At 40.2% G+C, this 22,269-nt stretch overlaps 1 protein-coding gene across 6 annotated transcripts in view; it reads right to left on the reverse strand.

Annotated features, from left to right (window-relative positions):
* cnksr2a (connector enhancer of kinase suppressor of Ras 2a) overlaps positions 1-17,667 on the reverse strand; it is a 70,060-nt gene extending 52,393 nt beyond the window's left edge. For 3 of the 6 annotated variants that reach the window (XM_065949116.1, XM_065949115.1, XM_020657288.3), the window contains exons 1-3: positions 17,488-17,667; positions 2,582-2,745; positions 1,963-2,165 (exon numbers count right to left, since the gene is read on the reverse strand). In XM_065949116.1, coding sequence (XP_065805188.1) covers positions 1,963-2,165; positions 2,582-2,745; positions 17,488-17,551 — 431 coding nt within the window. In that variant the 5' untranslated portion in view covers positions 17,552-17,667. The remainder of the gene's footprint in view (positions 1-1,962; positions 2,166-2,581; positions 2,746-17,487) is intronic. The other 3 variants (XM_065949114.1, XM_020657285.3, XM_020657283.3) reach the window with 1 other exon arrangement.
* Between the last annotated feature and the right edge of the window lie 4,602 nt (positions 17,668-22,269).

Below are 22,269 nucleotides of genomic sequence, written 5' to 3' on the forward strand. Positions count from 1 at the left end.
GATGTACATTTGCTGCCTGGGCGCTGAACTGATGCTGTACTCTTCCTCCCTCCCTGAGAGGTGTAATAACTGGCAATCAGGGAGAGATGAAAGTTCAGATTCAACACTATTTATGCAAATGTGCTGCTGTTGTAGACCTTTTAGGAAGGAGTAATCAAGACAAGACAGACTGTATCCTTGCATGCTTGAAAATCTCTTCCACATCGTTAGGGTGCGTTGATGAAATTACCATATCATCCACCTCGCAGCTCTTATTTCAATAAAAAATTCATCTAGTTTTACTCCTCATTTGTTATTCCCGGGCGGTAAAAATCAATTTCCAGAAGATGAGATTTCATTGAAATAAAATCTCCAAATGGATGATACGCCTGTTAAATATAGCGCTGAGGCGTCACACAGCTAGGAAATTCACATTTAGAATATAAAGGATGTAAAAATAAAAGGAGTGTTCAACAATGTCTGAACAGATACGTCTCAGAAATGGAGAATTGAGAGCACGAGGCTCCGCTGAGTCTTTCCCATCTTCAACGTCGCTTTGCCATTTACAGTTGCATCATTGTGCGTGGGCGATCGCATGTGTGTGCTTGCATAAGTGTGTGTCAGTGCACGCGGGTGTGGGTGTCTGTCTGCGAGTGTGTGTTGTGCACATAGTGTGTGGGTGTGTTTTCTATGAGTCTGAGTGTGCCCGTGTGGACGTGGCTCTATATGCTTCAGTGTGTCTCGATGGCCCGAGGACAGATGTGGGTTGCCCGACATTTCAAGAAGCGAATGCCAAAGACCTTTAGTACCGAGTGTGATGTGTGCGTCGTCGTGTGCAGGAGATCGTCAAGTCATGAATAAATGAAGTGACAGAGACGAGAGATGGCGAGAGACAGAGAATCAAGGTGAGAAAAAGGTCTGACATTATCCCTTTAAGATAACATATTTCTGAGAAGATGTCAACAAGCGGCAGCTCCAGGAGAAGGAGAGTTTAGAATCTGCAGATTTAAGATTTAGCTGAAAACTGCATACATACTGTAAATGTACAACAGAAACTTAAGTGGGGTACACACTGCAAGATAATCAGGCGGACTTGGCCCGGTCTTCAAAATGATCCAATCTACTTGGAAGAACGTTTGAACGGTTTCAAATCGAAAGTATGACATCTAACGTTTACTATTTAAGATCTGATCTCCTGTTGGGGGAGGGAACATCAAAGACAGCAGAGCACACACAGTTGATTGTCATGTGAATGAAAAAAAGCAGCACAACGTACACAGCGAATCATCTTTTGACTCTTTTAGTGATGGCCAGGCTTTATGCATGACTTCAACAAATTGCAGATTTTAACTCAAGGTACTGCAAAATCTGGAAGTCTGTCGCAGTCTGTTTTTGTTTTTTGTTTTTTTCTGTGTCGCTGTGTGGCTTTTTTAGTACCATATGTGTTCCCTTTGTGGAGTTTGCACTCCCACTCGATACAGTACAGTAGTTGAGCTCCCGGCCTAAAGTGAAAGTTGTGAAGTAGAGACCAACACCCCGCAAGTAATGCTTCCCACCTCCACTGGTCACTCATTGGCTTTAATTGAGGGGTCATTTAATCAAACTAGCACTCCACAAGGTATATTTACTGAATAATAGACCATTTTCTTTAAATGCAGGGTTAAAAGTGGCGCTGCCAGCCTGGTCTGAGACACAACATATCCAGGCACAGCTTAAAATAAACCTTGAATGGGTTTATTGTACCCACACTGTAATAATTTATTTGAATTTACTCAGTGATTAAAGGACTTCTCATCATAGCTCTTAATTACAGTATTGTATTTCCCAAATAATAGTGTGTGTGTGTGTGTGTGTGTGTGTGTGTGTGTGTGTGTGTGTGTGTGTGTGTGTGTGTGTTGTTGTTGTTGTTATTTACCCCATTTTATTTGTGAGCCGGGTCTCGTTAACTAAAGCTCACCCAGGAAAAAACTGTGAACCCATTACCTGTCCAGCCAGGCCAGCAGGCTCTTCGCTGCAGTGATGAGGTCGACCACAGAGGTCAGCAGGTCATTGGGAAGCCGTCGTGAGGTCCTGCTCTCCGATTGGCTGCTGCGACGGCGCCCAGAAATGAAGTTCTGCAGGTTTTTGGCTGAGGCGCCGAGTTTGTGGGCCAGAGTCCTGACGCTCTCGGTCTCGAGACCCGAGTTCTACACAAACGCAAACACACACGCACACACACACACACACACACACGCGCACACACACACACACACACACACACACACACACACACACACACACACACACACACACACACACACACACACACACACACACATACAGGCCTATGTCACCAACTGAGGACGATCGCTCTAAACAGTCTAAGTGCGGTCCTCGTAGTTTATGAGGAGTTTAAGACTATAATTACAAACTTTTTCTAAGTTTGTGATCGCAGCTATTTGGAGATGAAAGACTTAGTACAGTACGCTAAGAGTTTACTTTCTGCATTCCATTACATTGTGCATTCAAGCAGAACACAAATACATTAACAGCTGCAGCTGTGAAGATGGCTAATGGGAGTCCAGCAGCGCACTGAAACTACAAAACAAATGCACAAACTCACCAGAGCACAGAGCAGGTCTACAGCCTCCAGAATCAGCTCCTGGTGTCCTATGCGAGAGACTCCCAGCTCCTCCAGTTCAGCGTGGCTAATCCTCAGCAGCCTCTCCCCGCACACACCTCCTCGCTCAAAGACACACACATATTGCTGCAAGCAGTCATCCAGACCTGCAGCAAACACAGATGTATTTTAAGGGTGACTCACATTGAATACACTCATATTTGTTACAAATTGAGATCACGGCCCCAATAGAATAAATAAACAGTTTTTCTTCTTAGGGGCATGGTACTGTTGAGGAGAGTTTTTCCTATCAAACTTCTCAGTAGCTAGTAATGGGCATTCTCTTAGTTGACTATTAACTCATATCTACTTAAAGAAAAAATCCGTAAATCTTAAACAATTTGTAACAATTGAAACAAAATGTAATCTGTTTCAATAAATAAAATAAAAAAATATGAAAAGAACTGCAAGAGCTTGTTTGAGAACCAAACAATGAAAACACTTTTTTTTTTCGCTTCGGAAACAGTTGAAATAATATCAACAGGAAACATTTCTACAATCCGGAAGTAGACTTTCAACCTGCAGAAAACATATTCATGGCAGGTGGTGAAGCCTGAGACTTTTTTCAGATGTAAGTTGAATTCATCAACAAGCTCATCTGAAGATTCAGCAGGTATGGAGCAACATTATGGGAATGGGGAAAAAATGCAATTGTTAATTTCTACTATTCTGAATTGATTCAAAATGCCCCAAAAAATCTATTTTTTAAAACATACTTTCTATTTTTACAAGTACATTTTCACTAGCAGCCAGTTTGAGGCTGATGGCATTTTATTTCGTGCACCCTTTCCACCTTCCTTAGTGCACTGATTCAGCAGAGGCAGTGTCCGTCTTGGCTTGTCAGTCACGCTTCTAACATTAGCTAGACTTGTGGCTTCTTTTCCACATGTAATCCCACTCTCTCTCTCCAGTTTCCTACTCCATCCACTGTCCTCTCAAATAAAGAAAAAGCCCCACAAGATAATTTTTTTTTGCAAATGCATGGGAAGAACTTCAGGGTTAATTCAAAAGCAGAGCTCATATCATATGATGCCACCAACCGGAATTCAAATAAGTGAAAAGATGGCCAACATGTTTTGATCAACACACATAGCATCACTTTCCACCAGCCAATCCTGAACTGGCAAAAGATAACTCGATCCATTATCTTATTCATTTCAAAACACCTGTGTACCTCCAGCGTTGTCAACTATGAAGTCTTAAGAATTATCATGTTGGCCTTTTTTTCCCTGGCAAGATTCTGAGAAATACTTGGTAAACTGGCCTAAGCCCACAAATTTAATTCTCATTAAAGTATTTTACAAATTAAGCATGAATACATTCTAATATTTGTTTTAGGTTTAACAGCTGATGAAACATTACACATATAAAAGCTCTGTTATATTGAACATATTTTCTTGAGCTCATTGGTGTCAAATAGTAATTTTCCGCTTCTTAGTGCACAGCAGACTGGAGGAGATCCTGATGAAATCCCCCCTTTGCAACAGATGAAACGATTTAATGAAAATAGATTTAAAATCAAATGGTGGCCCCACAAATCAAAATCATATTAGATCATATAGATTTTGAAACATTCATGCCCTTAAGCAGCATCAGCTAAGTTACATTCTGTCACGTCATGACTGAACTATTGTTTAAAGGTGTTGAGAATTTAGATTTCTGATTGTTATCATGTGTTTTTATGGCAAATAAGAGAATACACGTAAGGGGGGAAATAGATTATAGCCACCAGACACAGGAAGAGAATCTCATTCCACTGACACCATCTCTCTTCATGACTTTTCCCGGCTTAGACTCAATTCAAAATGTCCATCCCCTGATCGATAACCAGACACATCCCTGCTTGAAATTATAGGTTTTGGGCTGCACTCCAGTTGCACTAATCAGCTTTCCTTGCCATACGTTTTTCCCTCTTCAAAGTCAGCCTATGAGGAGGATAGATGCTTTTAGTCTGCATCGGAAAACACTAGACACAGATTTAGTCATTCCTGTTCATCTCAGATAATGCAACATCTGCTGTGTAATGTTTTTTGTTTTTTTCAGACATTCAGCTTGTTTGCAGTTTTGCAGATTTCAGCCGAGTGCTGCTTTATAAAACCGTGGTGCAATGAGGGAAAAGCATAAAATATGGTTTGTTTTGAAAAACACCTCAGGGCTGGAAGAGGCTTTTTTTTGGGTCTTGTTTTCTTTTCTTTTTCTTTTCCACATAAGGAAGAAAACATTTTGTTGGATTTATGAGCCAAACATTTGACTTTGAGGCACTTTCACCTTTAAATGGGGTAAAGAACGAGTGAAACTTCTCAAAGATAGACAGTTTCTGTTCCCCTAATGTACAGTGCTAAAACGCCTGATAAAGTTGGTTGACCTGGACCTGTATCATGGCCAGACAGCTTTATAACCTCTTAAAGTAATGAAGCTTAAACTATACAAGTGTACTTGCAAATTCAATTTTTTATTAATTTATCAATATACATTTTTATTTTTAACATATTTGCTTTAAATGACTGACATTTAGATTTTTGTGTTATATATTTTTAAGACAGTTATCATTAGTTGCTTACTTTTACATTTATTTTAGTATACTTATATCAGAAGCTTTAATATCGTTAATTCAGTTTGCCTGTTTATCTGTGTTAATATTAACTCTGATTTCCTTTTTTTCATAGTTAAACATGGAAGTATCACGTCATCTGTAATATGACTAAAGAAATGAGAAACATCTAAACTATGTTTTCTAAAATAGATTTCAACAAGTTCACATTGTCAGTGCGTTGTTATTAGACCGTCTGCATTACTGCATTACCCTCTAACAACAATGTAAGAACACTGTGATGGATTACAAAAGATAGAACAAGCTTCAAGAGTCTTGCTTTAATTAATTTAGACCTGAATGAACACCAACGAATGCAACGAAGAAACGTGTTCGTCCTTGACTGAATGACTCATTAGCATTTTCGGATCTGGTTCCCTGCTGCGAAAGTTTGACTTTTATTTAATCTGCAACCATAACCCTGAAGGTTTTTTTTTCAAGAATAAGAAGTTTAACTCACGGCTTTAAATAAATGTTAATGCATGATAGTGGATTATTTATTTGTATTTTCTTTGCAAGCAGGCTGGCTATCTGTTGCTCCCTTCAAGTTTTTATATTATTTCTTTTATACATTTGTTTTCCTGTGTCAATGATCTAAGGATGGAGATTGTTGCATACTGTAAATATTATTAAACCCCTTAAGGTCAAGTTTGTGATTTTTTTGCTTTGGGTATATGAAAAAAAGAACAAGACTTTAAGTTGACTAGACCTACAGTTCTTAAAAACTCTAGGGGCTTAAATGAGTTGCTTATAGAACAGAAACCCCTAAAGAACATATTTGCACCATCAAATCCAGTCGACAACGAGTGACCTTTTGTTCAACAGTTGATACTAGAACAAAGAGTGTTCAGAAAAATGTGAATTGTGCAAAGTGTATACCCTATGACAGCTTCCTTTCTGGCTCTCCCTATGAGGTCAGCACTGTGAAGACAGTTTGCCGCAGTTGAACTGGATGTGGAAATGTGTGGGAATTCACTAAGACCTTAAACAAAGTGTGAAACAAGAGTTGAGAGGCTTGTACAAAAGAAGTAATGGATGGGCAATCAGGCAGCCACCCAGGTACAACATTACTCTCTGTTGGGTTGTATAATGTCTATGTTGTGAGTGGGACGGTCTCTTTAGATCTGTGAGTGTGTGTGTGAGCGTATAAGTGGGTGGATGTGTGCGTTGTTCATGTGTGTATATTTTGTATGCGTGTGTTTGTCTGGCCTGGCCGGGATTGCTGAGTCAAAGGAAAAGCAGATCAAGACAGAGCGGTGCAGCTGCAGCCCCCTTGGCTCCCAAAACAATGAATGTATCCAGCTTCTAACCTCTTAACAAACAGCCAACTGGCAAACACACTCACTCCTAACACACACACACACACACACTCACACCTCTGAGGAATGAGCATTGATTTCCCCCGCCTCACATCTCTGCTTTATAATACACTCATCTATCATAACCCCGCTAACAAAGATTGGGGAAAAACAGGATGGGAAGAGAAGGAGGAAGAGGGAAAGAAAAGACCTCATAAGCCAGCTGCTAAATTGCATGAAAACTATGTTGCACACGCTCTCACACACACACACACACACTCACACACACACACAAATTCCGTCTCTCATCAGCGACGAGCAAACAGCATTTGTCGCTTTCTGCAGCCTCCTGTCACTTCCTTTCCTCTTAAGTTAGACTCCACATCTGAAGTCTAAATTAAACTAAAAAACTTCATCGTCGTAAATCAAGCTCAGAAAAAATTAAGTTGAAGAATAAAAGCCATTAAGTTTTTGAGAAACATGTAATTTTATCTCCTAAAAACAAAATAAAGCTTTGAGTTTTAAAATGTAAACATCCTTCATTCACCATTATCTTATTTTGGAGCAAAACTCGACAAATTGATTCCACTATCTAGACCCCCAAACACTCCAAGTCGATGAGCGATATCTCGGCTCACAGCTTCCTCGGACACACATTAAAGGATTTAGATAAGAATGAAGACATCAAACTGCTTGGTTGTGATTTGTGTGGCTCCCAACTTGAAATCAGGGGAAGGTCACAAGTTCCATCTCTTCAAAAAAACAACATTTGTTTACGTTCTCACCAGAACTAACCTTCTTTGGTGTTTACTTATATTTAATGATCCTTCCCCTTACACAGCTAAAGAAGGAAAATCTACAACATTACAGACAGCTTCATGTATTTTTGGTGTGGCTGGCTTTTTATTGCCCATTTAGGAAGTGAAGGTCAAGAAATACTCCATCATCAAAGTCAGTGCTAATAACATTAACTAGTTAAGGTTAACTAATGTACCAGCATCACTGTTAGCTGTCACTTACTGTCAGTGTTCTGGAGCAGTACTGTTTAGTTAAAGGCAGTAATATCTTGTTCACACAATAAACAAACACAATATGTAACGACAGGATAAGGAGAAGTCTGTTCTTTTGTTCCCTCACATCAGAGTGTCTTTAGCATCAATCCACGATCTCCTCCTCTCTGGGGTTTCTGTCTAATGTGTGTTTTATGTAGAAGTACAATTACTGTCTATCATTTAAAAATGACCAACCAATTGAACAATAACTTCTCCATGGAGTGCAGCATGAGGAAGCCAACAGGTGGGCAGTTCCACAAGTGTGATAGATCACGTTAACGCTATGAAAGAGTTGATTAATATGAAATGATTGCTTACAAATGATTAACTATTATCAATTATTAATCTAAACCTCCAGTCAAGGAAAGGGGGGCAGCCCCCCCTCACTCTGAGACCTCTCCATTAATGCATGTCCACAGTATCCTGTTTGTGCATGTGTGTGTATTTCGGCCCATGTTTGTGTAGCATGTTCATTAAACAGAGTGTAAAACTGAATTTCCCCTCGCAGGATTAATAAAGGATAAATTTGTCATTGCATGTGTCTCTCAGGGTTAAATAAATGAATAATAAAAACTTTTAATTAATACGGATTACAGGACATCTGTGAAATGTGGCAAGTTAGAGAGATGTGAAAAGTATATTGACTTTGCATTTTTTGGTTTGAAATCAGGGGAAGGTCACAAGTTCCATCTCTTGCTTTTTCTAAATAAAGCTTAAAGTTAAAGCTCCAATATTTGACAGCATTGAGCATTGTGGAAACAGTTAGGGGAATATCTTGTCACGCTTCATTGTGACAATCCTGCCCTGCAAAAAAACCTATATCCAGAAATAAATGTTTTATGAGGGAGAACTGGACTGGATTGCAATGAACCCTTCACCTGAGGTCCATTTAGCACCTTTGGTATAAATGGATTCGCAGGCTGCAAGCAGAGTTTTATTGTCTGACTTCAATAGTAGACCTCAGTGATGTTCTTTTTGCTGAATCTCTGCATGCTACAAAATGTGTGGAATATTTTGCATAGGAGTGGATGTGGCATTAGCAGCAGATTTACAACCCAGGATTTGGAATAAAATGTTAAGCAATCACAAAGGGGTTGTAAATTCCACCAAAGTTTGGTCATAAAGTTAAATTTAACTTTGCTATTTAAACTCAAGCGAGGTGTCTGAGAGTGTTTTTTTAAATAGGTGTTAATAGCAGCTGATTTCTTATCGACGTGAAGCAGATTGAGACAATGCTGGCTCCAACAGGCAAAGTGTTACTGTTACAGAGAAAAGCAGAAAAGCAGAAGGGGAGATATACACTGTGTGGCAAAACTTCACTGATAATCAGCATCGCTTATCGCTGGCAGTGAGGGAGAGCGTGAATGCCCTGAATACTGATGAGTCAAATTGTAAGTGACATCGCTGAGCGCTCACAAACACCCACGCAGACTGGGACAGAGACCGTAGCCGTGCTATACAGTTAATATAAAGGTTTCATATAGTGGGACTGCTGTGTAGGACTCATTATTTTTTCTGCAGTGGTTCCCAGTGTTTTTGTCAGCTATAACCTGAAATCGCTGTGAGATGAACTTAAATGCCCTGTTATCGACTGTGCCATTTATTTCAACCATTTCTCCCTTCTCATTACTTCTATAGCCATTTCACCTTCCATCCATTATTTTAACAAATGTTTTAAAAGTTTTATGAATCATTTCATTGAGCTGTTTCAACCACTCCTCTTCTACTTTTTATTTCTCTAAAATATATCCAATACTTTTTAGCACAAGCACTTTTTTTTAATGTATGCAGTTCTTTTTAGCTTTTTTTAGGTACTTCAAACCGTATCTGTTCGCTATTAGCGCACTCTTTTTGCTAACATTTAAACACTTTACTATCAAGATTGCTTTAAGCTAAGTGTTGACAATTTATACATCACGTAAATCTAAATATTTGAATTGTTAGCTTATCACTTTAAGCTACTATCTGATGTTGCTTAACGGCACTTATGGTAACTCCGTAGGGACGGATTGGGTGAGAGCAAATTAAAAAAACTGTACAAAAGACGAAGATAACGTGCAGTGCAATAAGTAATCTTGCATATTATAGAAATGCTAGTTTGATGTTTTACCGAGCTAACCACAAGAAGAAACAAGTGAAGACGAACAACAGGTAGTCTCATTTGATAAACCTGTTAGCATACATTGTTATAATGATTCTACAATTCTACAATTCACTTAGCAGATGCTTTTATCCAAAGCGACGTACATCAGAGAGTAAGTACAACACCAGCAAGGATCTAGAAAAAAGGAAACAATGTCAGTAAGAGCAAACGATCAGCTTTGAGTCTGATTGGACACACAGGTGCTGACAGGAAGTGACCAGAGGCAAAGCACAACATTGAGGGCAGTTCTTGAGAGCTCTAATCAGTATAGAAACCATCTTATAAGTCGTCGTTATCAAAGAAAACCATTGTCATTACCATCATCATCATCAATAATATGGAGACCATCATCATTAAGTTAGTAGGTATTCATGAGAGAGCTGGGTCTTTAGCGTTTTCTTAAAGGTGCAGAGGGACTCTGCAGATCCAATGGAGTTTGGAAGTTCATTCCACCACTGGGGGGCGACAGAGGAGAAGAGTCTAGTCAGAGACTTAGGACCCTGTTGTGAAGATTGGATCAGACGCCTTTCACTAGGCAGAGATACAGTGGAGAAGATGAGCCTTATGTCCAGAAGTATACAAATCAGATTCAGCTTAGAATTTATCGATCTTAGCTTCTTAGCTTACAATTTCTGGTTTTTAAATTTTAAATTTTGAGATGTTTCAACTTGATGTCCTTAACTTTATCAACCAGCAATTTGAGCTAATATTTTATCTTTTTAATTGCTTGCTGTAATTTTTTTCCTTTTCAACAGAGGTGTTAAAGCTTTCCGAAGTTATAATGCAATGTTATCTTAATTAACTTCCAACTCTAGCGAGCATCCTCTGGCAACAGCAGAAGTGACACCTGGGGAATCACTGCTGTAACTGTGCAGCTAATAAAAATGCTAAAATGAAGCTTGCTCACGTTTTTTTTTTTTTGTTGATAAATTGATGATCACATTCTCAGTTAAAATGTGTGTGTGGCTTGATGGATAATGGTGTCTAATCTGTAACATCATGAGCTCAAATCTCTGTATACAGTATGCATGTGTGTTACAGAAAGATATTCATCTGTGCGCTTATTTGTTCTACTGGAAGAGAAAAAGTGTGATTCAGAGCTGACTCACACACTTAACTCCCACAGAGGCACACTTTTCACAACAGCAGGCAGCCAAACACCCACAAACACCCCATTTCTCTCTGTCACACACACACACACGCACACACACACACACACACACACACACACACACACACACACACACACACACACTTCTAATAAAACTAGATTGTGCTGTGACTTCTGGGATGTTCGAGGGTCCTATAAAAGATCTGGCCCTCCCAGTCGGGTTATGTGTCATCTGTTCCAAGCACTCTGAAGATTCAGTAACAATAAAAGTAAGATGAGCTTTCACTGTGTTCCTGGGATTTGTAAATGCAGGATGTTAGAAGCCTTGCAACTAATAGAACTGAGTTTATAGCCGAGGGTTGCCAGTTTAAATCCCAGTGTTTTGTGGTGAGATTTTGCATGGGAGAAATAAACCAACCAAAAATGTTACCTCACCATTCATAGCAGATTTTGTCTGTTTTGCGTGCTAGTTTCTTGCAGTTTGGGTGTTAATATTAGTGTTTCCTGTCTTTCTCTTTCAACATTTCTGTGGAGCTTAAGTGATAGGCTGAGTCTGTATTTCCTTTCTCTCCTTTCCACTTCATTATTTTTCCTACATAATAGCAAAAATCTAATAAAAAAAAGCATAATCTTCATGTTTGAAAAATCACTTCAAGGAGGTAGCTAAGCCAAGAAGAATGCTACTCTGCCCCAGACAATTAAATCTGACATTCACTCCAGACTGACATTTTCTCCTGCATTTGTCAGTTAAAGGAAGACCAATCTGTATCTGTCCAGATTAAATCCAGGTACCTGTAAATGTCTGCAAACATCTCGAAAACAGAGAATTCAATACTAATTATTGCAATGGGCAGGAGAAAGCTTGTAATGGAAGTACAGAAGATAGACGGGGACAGCTAGTGACTATGACACAAGTAGAAAAAAAGCAGAATATTTTCCTATTTGTCCCAACTCAGGCTGCACTGATTTCACACTTGCGTCATTCTCCTCAAACACCTGACAACACCTCCTTCCAATTAGTGTTTTATTTAAGCTGCAAGATTTTTTCGTTCTCTCCCTCTCTGCTCTCTCATTGCCAGCTCTGACCTGTCCTGTACCTGTACTGGACTCTTGCCCACTCATCCCCACCCCCACCCACCTGGGGGGGGGGGGGATTAAGATCATCCCATCCCTCCTCAAATTTCTGCATGTAAAATAAAACGGTGAGGAGTGATGAAGTCAGGACCTAGATGCCAAACAAAAATCTATGTTCTGCTGCTGCAATAAATATTTTTTTGAACAAACGTGAGCTGACTGACTGAAATGCATTTGATGGATAAATATGGCAACGGCACTCAATACAAAGTGGGGAATTTCTAGCTGCATCGTCTTGGGTTGGACTCCTCTGCCATTAGGAGAACCGTCAACCCCATTCTCTTTTCCTCATATTTCCTGTCTATCTTCAAAATGGAATATCATGATTGTAACTTTACAAACTAAAAGACTGGGGCTAAGCTTGCAGTTTCTGATCCATAGTGAATACAAAAAAAGCTGATTCTTAGATTGCAGTGTCAGCCCATACTGGTGAAGTGTATTTGTTCAAACTGATGAAATGTGAATTACCAGTATAACTGAATTCATTTGCATTAAGACAGGTTTCCCACCTTGACCCTCATAATTATGTATATTAAATTATGTGGGAGCATAGGGTTTAAAATAATAAAATAAGAAAGTCATTGAACACAACACAATGTTAATCAATGCATTTAAAGTCCCTGCTACTTAATGCCCTGACCTAGAAGTGTGTCATGCTGGAGTGACTTTGAAGGGGCGGCTCGGACTCTTTGGCCTATGAATGGCTGAAAACCTTAATTCACCTACACACACACACACACACACACACACACACACACACACACACACACACACACACACACACACACACACACACACACACACACACACACACACACACACACACACACACACACACACACACCATGTTTTGCTCAGTGCAGTCAAAAGAGCCAACAAACACAGTCTGATTTTCTGATGCAAACTGGCGGATGTTTAAAGCAATCCAGTCTCGTCATGCCTCACCTTCAATTCTAAAAAAGATCAATCCGACAGACGGAAACCCCCTCTGATCCTAAAGACGTGTGACTATCACTCTGGCAGCTTTCTCTCCTGGTAAACGGTGTCATCAGATGTTCCCGCATGCTGTAGCGGCAATTTCCCTCCTGATTTTTTTAGAGTCTGGCTATCAAATTCATGCAAGGGAAATGAGGTAAAAAAATATAAAAAATTCCAGCATGAAAAGTGACAACAGGACATAGGGGTGAGAATTCCCAGCAGCCCCAGCAATGCACGGTAAGTTCTCACATTACTATTGAAGTGTACCACTCCCATATTGTTTGAGCCCTAGTCGTGCCAATGCAGCGCTGTTGCCAAGTCGACAATACGCAGACCTTTTGACCCTCTGGCATATGTGAACTGCACATTTTACTGTATACACACACACAAATACAGTATATCATGTTTCCCTGTGTCGCCGCAGACACACCCAAGAGACCCAGCATGAACCGAATGCCACATTCAGGCATGCCACGTGTGTTGTCTGTTTGTGTATATTAGCGTTTGTGTGTGTGCAATAGCAAATGTCCGAGGACCCGGGTGGAGCCTTCTGTTCAGAGCTGGTGTGTGTGTGTCTGTCAGCTGTTCTGCACAGACGGTCTGGGACGAACAACTCACCATCCACCCACACACTGGCTGCAAACACACACACACACACACACACATACAGGGGCACATATAAACACATGCCATATGCACATGACCAACTGATAACCCTTCCAGTGATGCGGCTCTGAGAAACTGACACAGTACATGTTAATAAATCCTTGTCACGATTTCTCAATTTTGCATCTTATTGAAGCAGTGTGTGATTCAATAGTTCCCTGACCTGCTTTTTATGTGTTAAACAAACATGATGAATAACAATTCTTGCTAATATTAGTTGTTATTCGTCATTTTTCACATTTTTATGTCGAGGGTGGGACCTTGGATCAGGCAGTGTTTTGTTTTGGAAAGCAAGAAGAGACACGGAGCGATGATGCATCCTGGTGCTGCCTGTGAGAAATGTCAGAGATTGACCTGATGGTGGCGCTGTTAACGGTCAAAGAAGCTATGTCATGGAAACATCATAATGCTGATGCAAAAGTATTGTTTTTCAATTTCACATCGTGCCGCTGTATTTTCTGTTCTTCATTGGAGAACGTTACCTGCACATGAACTTCCGTTTTTACAAGAAAACATCCGCATGAACTTCTGCTTTTCTTTTGACTAAGACACTGGCTAGACTTAAATCTGCCCGACAACAGAGGTTGTCGATAACCACCCCTCGCTTTAGATACAACTATATAAAGACTGTTTCTCTTTTTCTCCTTCTACTTGCACAAGAATTAAACTGAGCAAAGACTACGACTTGACTCAAGATCTCAGCAGTGAAAATAGTCACTCAGGAACATCCCTAATTTAAAGAAGGAAAAGCATTACTGCATTTTTTGGGGGGCTATTCTTGAACAACATTTGGCCCGTTATTTCAGGAAAATTATCTTAATAAGAAATAATTTCTAGTTTGTTATGAGACTCCATTGGAAGTGCTGCGAATTGAAGCTTACCAAGGTCTCCATATATAAACTTTTTACTCCCTACCGCTTGAGTGTTAGATTCTATAAATAAAGATTTGAAGTTGGAAAACTTTCATGACTTTTTACAATCCTTTACATCCATTAACGCCCCCTGATTCCATCACATTTCAGGTAACTCAAACATGAAGTGTGATAGTAACTAATAGTATCCGCTTAAAGCTAAAAGATGTGATGCCAACAACTGACTCTTAAGCTCTAAAACTTGTACATGGATTAAAAACTAATTTGCTACTTATTATTTGTTTTTGATCCTTAAAGGCTTTATATGTGATTTTTTGATCCAGCAGATGTCGCCCTTGAGCTCCAGCATGAAACCAAAACAACTCACGCTGCATTGTTGTGTTAGCATGCTAATGCTAGCAATCTTTATTATGCTGGTATCTTCACACTGCATGTAAATTTACCTGAAATGAGCGTGATCTAGAAACACAGTTAAGCAGTGAGTACAGTATGTTATTCTTCTTTTCTCTAGTCCCTCAATTAAACAACTTTTATACACGAGGGGAGGAGTCAGCCGGCCGTCCGGGCGATGTAAACAAAGTGAAGATAGGACTCTGAAAACTCTGAAAACATCACAGACAGTGGGACTCAGGTGTTACACCCATTGTAGACAGTCATGACTCACAGAGTTATTTTCAGAGGATATACTTGATTTCTATTATATTTAAGTGTGAAAAATCGCATATAAAGCCTTTAAAGAAAAAACTTGTATTAAAACTGTTGTATTTATAAATCAGATGTCTATTGTAGCTTGAAAGAGGAATTCAATGATATGTCCTTTGTCTAAAAAGCTGTGTTGTCATTTCCTTTCAATGGACTATTTCACTACTTCACAAATTATAATTGCTGATCAAGTTTTTCTTTTACACCGAATAATTGACACAAAAAGCACAAACTCTTTAACAAAGTGGTGCATGACTTTCCTTTCATTGCAGAACTGGATATATGTCACATTTTGTAATGGAACTTGCACTTGCAGTATTGGCGTCCATTAAAGCTTAAACTTGGCTGTTAATTGAACTTAAATGAAGTTCGATAATAAATCAGATTAATGGACGGGTCCTCACTGCAGCAGGTTTTTTCTTTAGTCTGGTGGTTTTTGTGAGGCTTGAGTGATAATGCATGAACCCCCGTGAGTTGATACATCAATACAGCATGTTACCGTTTATGTTACAGACGAGCTGAATGAGATTAAAAAAAAAAAAGACGGGAGATGATTGGGGCATAACAGCCTGAAGAGAACCACGAGTCTGTTTTCTAACATTTTATAAACATATTATTGTGAAACTCTGTGCTGTTATGCACACAATGAAGAGTAATGATAACGTCTGCACTGGCCACATAAAAAAAAGTGCACAGTGAACAGCAGTGCAGAATCTGGAGATCACAATGTTCCTCTTTTTTTTATGTGTAAAAGACTTTTATAATGATTACAAAGGCCCCTGGGTGCAGACCCAATCAGCCTTGCTCTTGAATTATGCATAACTAAAATCCCTAATCTATTATCTGCAACATCACAAGCTCCTGTGTAAACAAAGCCCAATCACAATTTGGGCTAAATACTCATTTAGTGTTGTTTTTTTTGTGTGTGTGAGATTTTAATTGATGTCATCTTCTTAAAGCACTGTCTTCTAGTGCTCGTATTCCCTATTCTCAATTTGACAGCATTAAAGATTAGGTGAACTGAAATCGATAGGACTATTATCGGTCTAAAAGGATGAGTGAACTGGGCTCGATTCTGCTTGCATGTCCGTCTCTGGTGCAAATCATGAGAGTAAGAGGACGTTGGATTGGTAGAGAGCAGACTTCTGTATGATTTGGGTAATAAACATTACTGGTTGAAAGGTCAATCAAATAAAGATAAATGCAGTGAGATGCAAAATGACCACAAAGAGACACCAAGGCGACCTCAGGGAGACACAAAATCATTTTTAAGAGGCTCAAAACAACCACAAAGAGAAACATAACGACTGCAGAGGAAAGATCACGAACACATCCAGCCACAAAATGAATACAAATACTACATGACGACAAAGAGACATGTAATGACAACAATCAGGACTAAACGACCTCACAGAGAGGCATAGTGGCCACAGAAAGCCAACAAATGACCTCCCAAAATAACAACAAGGCATAAAGCATCACATAAAGACATATTGATCACTGTCCACAAACAGTCAGTGCCTACAAATACATGAAAAATGATGACAGAGATAAAGCAAACTACATCAAAAAGAGAAACAAATGACTACAAAGAGGTGATTAATAAGCACAAAGAAAGACCAAACTCTCAGAAAAGAGGGGCAGAATGGAAAACAGAGCCACAAAAACAATACCTATAAAACCACAGACACGTAAAATAACCTCAAAGATAAAAACAACAGAAACACATTTACTACAAAAGAAAAGAAACGACTACAGAGGGCTGTAAAGCATTACAAAATAGCAGGTATGTATTCATGTTTTTTTCAAACAGAGATTTGTCATTGGTCCCCGACCCCCCCCCCACACACACACACACACACAGACACACACACACACACACACACACACACAGTCTGCCTCCACCTCCCACCCACCCTCGTAAAAGTTTCTAACCCCGCCCCTGCTCTTAGCGGTGAAGTTTGGCTCGATCTCCACCTGTCACTCACACATTACATCATCATCCACTGATCATCAGGTGCCGGGGGGTGATGCATCAACACACACACACACACACACACACACACACGCACACACGCACACGCACACACTTCCCACGCAACAAACAAAAACACCTTCCGTGCCTCTGTCTCCCCCTGCAATTAGCAGTTCAGCGCGCCAAGTGTTTGTTTATCTGCATCCAGGTGTGTCGTTTAAGACACATTTGGCTGTGTGTGTGTGTGTGTGTGTGTGTGTGTGTGTGTGTGTGTGTGTGTGTGTGTGTGTGTGTGTGTGCGGTGTGTGTGTGTTTCAATAGCCACTACCTTTCATCCAGTCCACCACCTGGTTCGTGCTCCATTTGCTCACCGGCTCCATCACCAGCGCCATCGAGGAAACTTTGCACCGACTCTCCGTTGCGCGCTGTCAGTCGGGCACAGCTCCCCGTCCGTCCGACCCTCCCTCCCTCCTCCCTCCTTTTACTTCCCTCCGCAGCCAGGTGACTCCTTTTTTCTTTTTCCCCCTCTATCCCGGTCCGGTCCGGTCCCCCCCCCCCACCCCCCCGCACGCCCGCCTCTGGCTCAGTCCGTGTCCGGTCCAGTTAACGCAGCGGACGCCTCAGTGCGGGACAGCCCGTGGCAGTGTGTGTGCAGGGGAGTCCAGTACATTCCCCTACAGCTCGGTCCGGTGTGACATGTGTCTCTTTCAGCCCTCTTCTTCCCCTCCCTTCTTCCCCAGTGCACCAGTCCGGTTCTGTGTTCCCGGTGTGTGTGTGTGTGTGTGTGTGTGTGTGTGTGTGTGTGTGCGTGTGTGTGTGTGTGTGAGATAGAGAGGAGTGTGAGTAGGTGTGTGCGCAGCCGGTCCGTTACCGACAGCAGCAGAGTAGGAAAGATAAGTCACACTGGACTCAACACTAGGCTGCACCTCTCTCTCTCTCTCTCTCTCTCTCTCTCTCTCTCTACCTCAGATATGATTAAACGGTGCACGCGCCCCGTGGGTGGCTCCGCGCGCACATATCAGTCTATTTCCCACTGGAGCGAGGGAATCATGCAGATAAGGGGGGGGGGGGGGGGGGGGAGAGATATTCTCAGAAGATATTTAATCAGGCCGTGTGTGTGGGAAGGAGGGACAGCGTGTGTGTTTGCTGGAGCATGTGTGTGTGTGTGTGTGTGTGTGTGTGTGTGTGTGTGTGTGTGTGTGTGTGTGTGTGTGTGTGTGTGTGTGTGTGTGTGTGTGTGTGTGTACCTCTGGGGACTCTGGAAAACAAGGAGTACCTCCACACTTTCTGCTCCAGCTGCTGTGAGGAGACTTAAAGAATCCGCAGCCAAACCTCCACTCCAAAGAGAATTTGTCTTGACTGGAGCCTCAAACCATTTCCTTTCTTTCTTTCTGTTTTTCTTAAAATTAATCTTCATTTTGTTTTGTGTTGCAAAAGCAGTCAGCTAACAGCCTATATGATTTAACTCTTTATTCCACTAGGGGTCCTTCCGGTTGAGAGACAACCGACTCTGAGCCACAGCCGCCTGAACCAAGTAACATACAGTAAACTAACCAACTATCATACACACAAGTGACATATCATCTATTTCAAGTTGATATTGTAAGCTGTGCTTTATTTGCGTGGCAGAAGAAATCGCTTGCAGGAGACACATTTGTCGAACATCTGCTTCTTCACATCAAATAACTAATTAAAGCCACAGTTCTTGACGTTTCCACCTTAAAAAAAATGTCAAAGTCGATCTAATAGTACGATAACTTAAAAGAGGGTGACTGGTGTGCATCCCATTTCCAAAGAGTGCCCCAGTCGCCTGCTTTCAACACTATGACCGCGGTTCTCTAATGAGAAGTGTGTAAGGCTTTATGGCACTCGTTCACACACCTACCTTTAGCTAAAAAGAGGCCATGGCTGTCTTGCACTTGGTTCTGTTTGATGTAATGGCTAAGGCTAAGAGACATAAAGAGGACGGATGAAGCTAAGAAAAGGAAAAGAGAGTGACGGAGTTGGTAGCCAGTCAGGAGAACATGTTTACAGGCTTTGACAGGTCGCAGCATCGCGCTTGGTGAAACAGCGCCGAGCTGGCTTTATCAACACACTGTGTTTTACGACAGTGCACTTGCACTCAGGGACCTTCAGTGGGCGCCAAACAACCATACTGGATTCCTCCCATAATAATGTTGCTTTAAAACTAAACTTCTCATATAAGTGAACACTTGGACATAAATCAGCATAACTTACTTGATGACAGATTCTATGTTTGAGGGGAAAACACATGACGTGTAATTTAGTTTGAAAGTTTGCTCCATGTTCCATCTGTTAACATGGAGTTTATGACCTATACTGCAGCCAGTCAGCAGGGGGAGCTACACATCTAGACATTAACCTTGTAGTAGACTAAAGGAAATACTTTGTACAGTTCTTTTGGGCATTTTTGGATCTATTTAAAATCTCTTCAAAATCAGAAAACTCAGTATTTCACACTGTGTTTTAAAAAAAAAAAATCAAAAGTAACATTATTCTTTTCTAGAAGAGTTTAATGTACTCACATGAGGCCACACCCCCTACACCACAGCTTTAAGAAACTGCAAGACGTTTGCCTGAAAATGTTTGTTTTTTGTTTGAATGCTTTGTGATCATTTAATTGTTTCCATCTTCGTCTCTATTTCCATTTTCAACATCTACAAAATAACTTTATTGTCGGTATTAAACCTTGCACTGTCTCCTTTCCTCTGCATCTTTAAAGGCAGCACTGCACTACTACACTGCAACAGTTCTCATACATATTAATGTTAAGCAGTGGGATGTTAAGGTAACACATTGTAGTAATTTCAGTCAGTGCGATCACATAATGAGAAAGTATGATTAGTCCATTATTCAATTTAATCAAATCATTAAAGATTCATTACCTGTGCTACATTAGTATGTGTGGGTTGGGAATGTGTGTGTGTTTAAGGAATAACCTCACACATAAGGGCACAGACATTGATGCAGACACACAAAGGTAAGTTAAGACAAAGGAAAAGACTGAAGATGAAAAAGTTTTTGGTTATTTTCATTTGATTTACTGCAGCTGTATCCCCTCAGTAGAAAGATGTAAGCACACACACAGTGTAGAGAATATGTAGACTCTGCTGATGGTACAAATGTGGGACCGTAACGGTTTTCTTTCCAAACGGTGACCTCTGCTGGTGGCAGCTGTTGTTGCTGTTGGCCACTGACTGAACCAGCAATCATACTCTTGACCATAGTTTCAAGCTGTCAGCTCTATTCCCCTTTGTTGACTCTGTTATGGGAACTTTCTTTGGTTTGCATACATTGTATGCTATTGCAAAAAGTATGTTTCAATGTTGAATCCCAGATAAAAAGTAATGAAATAAAATATTTTTTGCTTCACATTTACTTTGGACAAAAAACAGATAATAATAATTATATTATCATTACTGTAAATCACTAAAAAAGGAGCGATACCTCAACAAGATAACAACTTAACATCGAGTAATATTGACCACTTGAGATAATATTTGATCTTCATATGATTAGAGATGATATTATCTATCACTGTCAGACTGTAGAGCAATATTAAAAGGGGAAATATTTAAGCATTGATAACTTTAAGTTGTATTTCTTTAAATTAATTTTCCTTATAATCAGTTTTTCTTAAAACACATGTTTCAATGCAGAACTGATCCTTGTAACACAATGAGCGGACACTTTAACATAAAAGCGGTGGCATACATCCTCAGTCAGTACCTTTGAAGCATTGTGTGTGTTTTTGCTGGACAACAGACAATCAATATAACTGAGGAAGTGAAAAGGGGATCCGTGAAATTAAGAACATTCATTTTTCTCACACTGATGTGACAGTGTGACAATACGAGCTGCAGCCAGTTTGATTCACCAAATAAATTATGCTTCTTTTTTCCTTCTGGCTTTTCTTATTCTGAGCACAAAAAAGACACATTACAACACATGTAGGTGTAGAAAATGGATCCAATTCTGTTAGCGAAAAGAACAACTTCACCACAGGCAATGATAAAATGGATACAGTTTCAGAATCAAAGCACACAAAAAGAAAAGTCAGCAGTTATTCCACCACACATTTCCTCCAAATGCCAGCGTAAACCAAACATTTAGCTAGTTATGCAATAGGATGCTTTCCAGTTAAATCTAATTTTCTCTGAAAACATTGAGTCATTGTCATGTAACATCAGCCATGCAGAGAAACAAGATTCTACTTTAATGAAACAACTCTTCCTGTTTTTAGCTCATGCGCCTACTGTCCCACATATTTCTGGCTGTTTGAAAATCATACTGTTGATATAAATAATTTAATCAAGGGATGTGCTTTTCAGTATATTTATATTTCGATGACTTGTCAATTGTGTATTTTTTAAATTATAGGTCGAACGTAAACCTCGTGAACTGTTGTTTTCTGCATTGTGACATTCATCAGCCCTGAGGGTCTAAAGGACAGGGGTCTTCAAATCTGAGTTCTGAGTTAAATGACAAGTGATGGTAACATGACTTTGTGGTGAGAGCTGTCCTAAAGTCTTAATAACAGCCACCTTGTTCGACACGTTACAAATGACCCCTCGTATTTGCTGCACGTTCTTCATACATCTTTCCACTCCAGAAGCTTTTTTTTTAACCGTTCTGGTGGCTTGTACTCCACAACATCTATGTCTTCACAGGTATACCAATGCACCACCACATCTATGCTGTTTTAATGCATTTGAGTGGTGATTTTCCAACAGACATTAGTCCCTCAGTCTTAAGATTTTACCAGTAGCAGAGAGGAAGTGTTAGTCCTCTCTCAGTCATCACAAGACTTTTCAGAGGAAGTGAGTGAAATAAAAACTCCCAGAATGATGCAGAAAGTTGAAGATAGCATGTAATTTGCATAAAATGATTTTCCTATAAACTCAAGCACAACTGACGTATGGGTCATTCATCATTTTTCTCAGAACTGAGGCCCAGGGTCTGTTTGCATTTCAGCAAATCTCTCTCTTTAAACGTACACGTATTTTAGGGCTGACAAACTGCTATTTAAAGTTGTTGAGGCAGCCCCCCCCCACCCTGTTTTAGTCACTTTCACTTCCTCACTCAGTTT

The sequence above is a fragment of the Labrus bergylta genome, chromosome 20 (genome assembly GCF_963930695.1).
Source record: "Labrus bergylta chromosome 20, fLabBer1.1, whole genome shotgun sequence".
In the NCBI taxonomy this organism is placed as follows: Eukaryota; Metazoa; Chordata; class Actinopteri; order Labriformes; family Labridae; genus Labrus; species Labrus bergylta.